Raw genomic sequence first — 3,846 nt, 5'->3', positions numbered from 1 at the left:
ATTTATTAAGAATATGTATAAAATTATGAAAAATAATTAAAAGATTAGAATAAATTTGAAATTTGGTTAAATAAAATGATATTTGATAATTTATGGAAATTTAAAATATAAAATTTGGTAGAAAAATTTGGATATTTGAGATTAATTCGAGGAGTGGTTAAACATAATCTAAGTTAATAATAAAATATATAAATTAGGTTAAGTACATGATGAAAATCAAGAGGGCAGTTAAAAATCAGCAATTATCCTTAATATATTTAGACATTTGTGATCATATACATGTCATATGAGTTATCATAAATCTAATTATTGGTTGATTTCGACATTTTTCAAAGGAAACACTAAATTTGGTCATATGCTCCATTTTTTGTTTGTTCCTATTCGTAACAATTACCCGTCAGACTTGGAACATCACAAAAACACACAATTAATCTCCATGCTCATTTTATTTTAGAAAGAAAAAAACAAAAGAAAAATCCGTCTGTCAAGAGAGAGCAGTTCCTTCCCTAACCTTGCTCTTCTTTTTCGCAAAACCCCCATTTTCCCCATCACTTTCTTGATAGTTCTTCCCATTCCATTTCGATCGAAGGGTCCACCAGCTTCAACAATGGCAGCAACTGAAGATAGAAGTCACCATCGAAACGCCAGGATCTTCTTCCTTTTACACAAGGGAATAACTAAAAGGAAAAAGGAATCAATGACTCTTCATTTGCATAATCCGTCTGCCTGTTCCCCAGAGCGATTCCTTCCCATCCTTTAAATCAGGTACTCTTCCCGATTTGGGCAATTAAGAGCAGTGGAGAAAGGTTAGATACTCAATCGAATCTGCTTTTATATGGAGATTTCCAGTGTTCTTTCATTATCTATTGAAATTTTTGGCTTTATCTCATGCTGTGTAGTGTTCGTTATTTGTTTATTCAAACTGAGAGTCAAATCTTCGTCTCTGTTTACATCATTACTTGTTGCTTATGATGCTTTTCTGCTCCTATATAAATCGGCATTCCTAAACCTTGTTAGAACCATTCGCTTTCATAGTTGCAGAATACTTCCGTCTTTTTTCTTCACAATGGCCCAGCAGAGCTCTGTCCAAACAAGGTCGGAACCTCCTTCTCCTCCATTTGACCCAACTGTGCCCTCTATTCCTATTGCTTACCCTATTAAAACACTCGATGACCTGGAGTCCAGGGCCTACTTCAATTCATTTCACTACCCATTTAATATATCCACGGTTCCTCTTCAGCCCGCGCCATTGCCCGACAGGCGTAGGATTCTTGTTTGCCATGATATGGCTGGTGGATATATAGACGATAAATGGGTTCAGGGTGGAACTAATCCAGATGCTTATGCAATATGGCATTGGTATTTGATCGATGTTTTTGTGTACTTCTCGCATGATTTGGTCACGCTTCCCCCTCCATGTTGGACAAATACTGCTCACAGGCACGGTGTTAAGGTACCTACTCACTTCACTCATCGGTTTTACTGCTCCATACTTCTTTGTTTTCTTACTATTGTTATTAGTTAAAAGGTTGGATTGTGCCTGATCTAGCCTACTGTAGTTTGCCTGCAAATTTTTATAATGTTATGAAATGAATTCTCGGCTCATTTGTTGTGACCATACATTTTAAATAACGATGTATATTATAGACATATCTGGAAGCGATTTTTAAATGGCTAAAAATACATTTTTCATATTCGAAATCACTCCCAAATGTGACCATAACCATTAAAATAAATGTTTGATTTTATATCTTAAATGTGGTTTTTATATAATCAAAATTGATTTTGAGTAATTAGAAATATGTTTTGGAGTGATTTTGAGTATGAGAAAAGTGATTTTAGCCATTTCAAATTCAATCCCAAACACTACCCACATCTCCTTAAAAATAGCACACATTGGTTTTCTGCATCTTTCCTAAGGAATTTACTGGTAAATCATGCATTATCAATCTTGAACAATCATTTGACATCATTTTTTATATAAATCAAATAAAAAGATGAGCAAATAAAACATTGATGAAAATGATTGAATTAGTAGAGATTTGTCCTTTTTTTTTTTTCCTTTCACTGTAATAATGACGTGTTAGTTAAAATATTATAAATATAAATGTAAATTAAAGAACATATATTTTGAATTGTGGATGTTTTCCAAATTTTCTTAGAAAGCTTATTGACTTGATGTTATTGCGAGAAATTAACTTAGACCACATTTTGCATCGTATAATTCATATCCAGTCGGTAATTTATAGATATGTATATAGCTACCTGTGAACAAGGGCTAGTTACTAAGTGGGCTTGTGATTGCATCATTATGACTAAAACGAGTGGTTTTTTAGTATGTACAAATTAAAAGTGGTATCGAATCTATAGGTGCTAGGGACATTCATTCTGGAAGAGGGGGGAACAGATGTTCGGGATACCTTGCTTTCTTCAAAGGATTCTGCTGAAATGTATGCAGAGCGCTTAACCGAGCTTGCTATTGCGTTGGATTTGATGGATGGCTGGTATTGCTTAAAGTTTTCCTACCTAGATTGCAATTCTGTAACTTCATTGAAATGTGCATATGAATCCTATATCTTATTAGGTGTAAGTACTTCTTCACAACATATTTTTTCTTCTGTTCTCCTTTTCTGAATTTTATAAGCTTGCATGTATTTATGCACAATCAAGATTTGAATTTTGGATGAGCTTGAAAGCTATATAAATATGCTAATCATTGTCGGGTATAGGAAACATTGTATTTTTTTAAGTTACATCTATAAGATCTTTCTAGAAAATCCAAATAGTTGAACCTTAATCACGGGAAACAAAAGTAATTCTTATGTTAAATAAATAAATTATATTAGTTTGAAATTTGAATGATGTGAACTGATTCTTGATTTTTTATAGTTGTTTCTTCTCATTAAAGTTTGTTGTTGCAGATGAATATGGAAATCTCTATGAGTCTTCAGCAAGTTACTCATTTGAAAGAATTTGTGAGCCATTTAACCCAGTCTATGCATTCTAAGCTACCTGGGTCTTTAGTTATATGGTAAGTCTATGATATGTTACATTCTTAATTATTTGCGTTCTGAGCTTATGAAATCTATTAACTGTTTACTTGTGGACAGGTATGACAGTGTTACAGTGGATGGTTACCTTTACTGGCAAAATGAATTGAATGAGAAAAATAAACCTTTCTTTGATATCTCGGATGGAATATTCGTAAACTACAATTGGAATGTAAGAAATAAAGTTCTTTCATATCTAATAAGAAGTGTTAGTTATCATCTCATTTTTATATTCCATTGAAAAGATAACATCAGTGATTAGACAAAAACGTTCATTTGTCATCTTAGGAAGGCACTCCTGAAAAATCTGCTGTTGTTGCTGGAGAGAGAAAGCATGATGTGTACATGGGCATTGATGTTTTCGGGAGGGGTACCTTTGGTGGTGGAGGATGGGATGTAAGCCTACTAACCCTATGAGGTGTATTGAGTATTGTCATGTGTTATCACTAGTCAACAAGCATCATAGTTAGCATAATTTGGAGACCTTTATAGTTAAATATATGATAATTGGTTACATAATTCTGTTATCAAGGTAAACCCTTATATGTTTGTCCATGTAGCCTTTACACATTACCTTTTCAACTTTCAAGTATAAAAGAATGTCGTGTTACTTTTTTTTTGAAAAGGAAACATGACTTTTCATTGATAAAATGAAAAGCAACTAATGCTCAAGGATACAATAACCTTCAAGAGGAAAGAGAATATGTGAGCAAACAAAATGAAAAGAAATACTAAGAATGTCGTTCAATGTTATAAAAAGCTGAAGGTGGCCTTGAGGCTTTTCCTCATGAAAAGG

General features: G+C 33.2%; 1 protein-coding gene across 10 annotated transcripts; it reads left to right on the top strand.

Annotated features, from left to right (window-relative positions):
• Positions 1-442: 442 nt before the first annotated feature.
• LOC120068874 (cytosolic endo-beta-N-acetylglucosaminidase 1-like) lies at positions 443-3,771 on the top strand. Of its 10 annotated transcripts, none has more exons than XM_039020526.1 (7): positions 443-765; positions 1,036-1,095; positions 1,186-1,453; positions 2,371-2,586; positions 2,922-3,031; positions 3,111-3,222; positions 3,339-3,771. In XM_039020526.1, exons 2-7 carry the CDS (start codon positions 1,067-1,069, stop codon positions 3,465-3,467), a joined length of 864 nt encoding a protein of 287 aa, XP_038876454.1. In that variant the 5' UTR covers positions 443-765; positions 1,036-1,066; the 3' UTR covers positions 3,468-3,771. The 10 variants fall into 10 exon arrangements, 9 of the variants coding, with proteins under 9 accessions (XP_038876454.1, XP_038876455.1, XP_038876453.1 ...); XM_039020527.1 differs by having other exon boundaries at positions 443-806; positions 1,042-1,095; XM_039020525.1 differs by having other exon boundaries at positions 443-806.
• Positions 3,772-3,846: the final 75 nt, after the last annotated feature.

Source organism: Benincasa hispida, unplaced genomic scaffold, assembly GCF_009727055.1.
Source record: "Benincasa hispida cultivar B227 unplaced genomic scaffold, ASM972705v1 Contig1258, whole genome shotgun sequence".
Classification (NCBI taxonomy): domain Eukaryota; kingdom Viridiplantae; phylum Streptophyta; class Magnoliopsida; order Cucurbitales; family Cucurbitaceae; genus Benincasa; species Benincasa hispida.
Note: the sequence above shows the minus strand (reverse complement) of the source record. Positions and strands in the feature narration are given on the sequence as shown.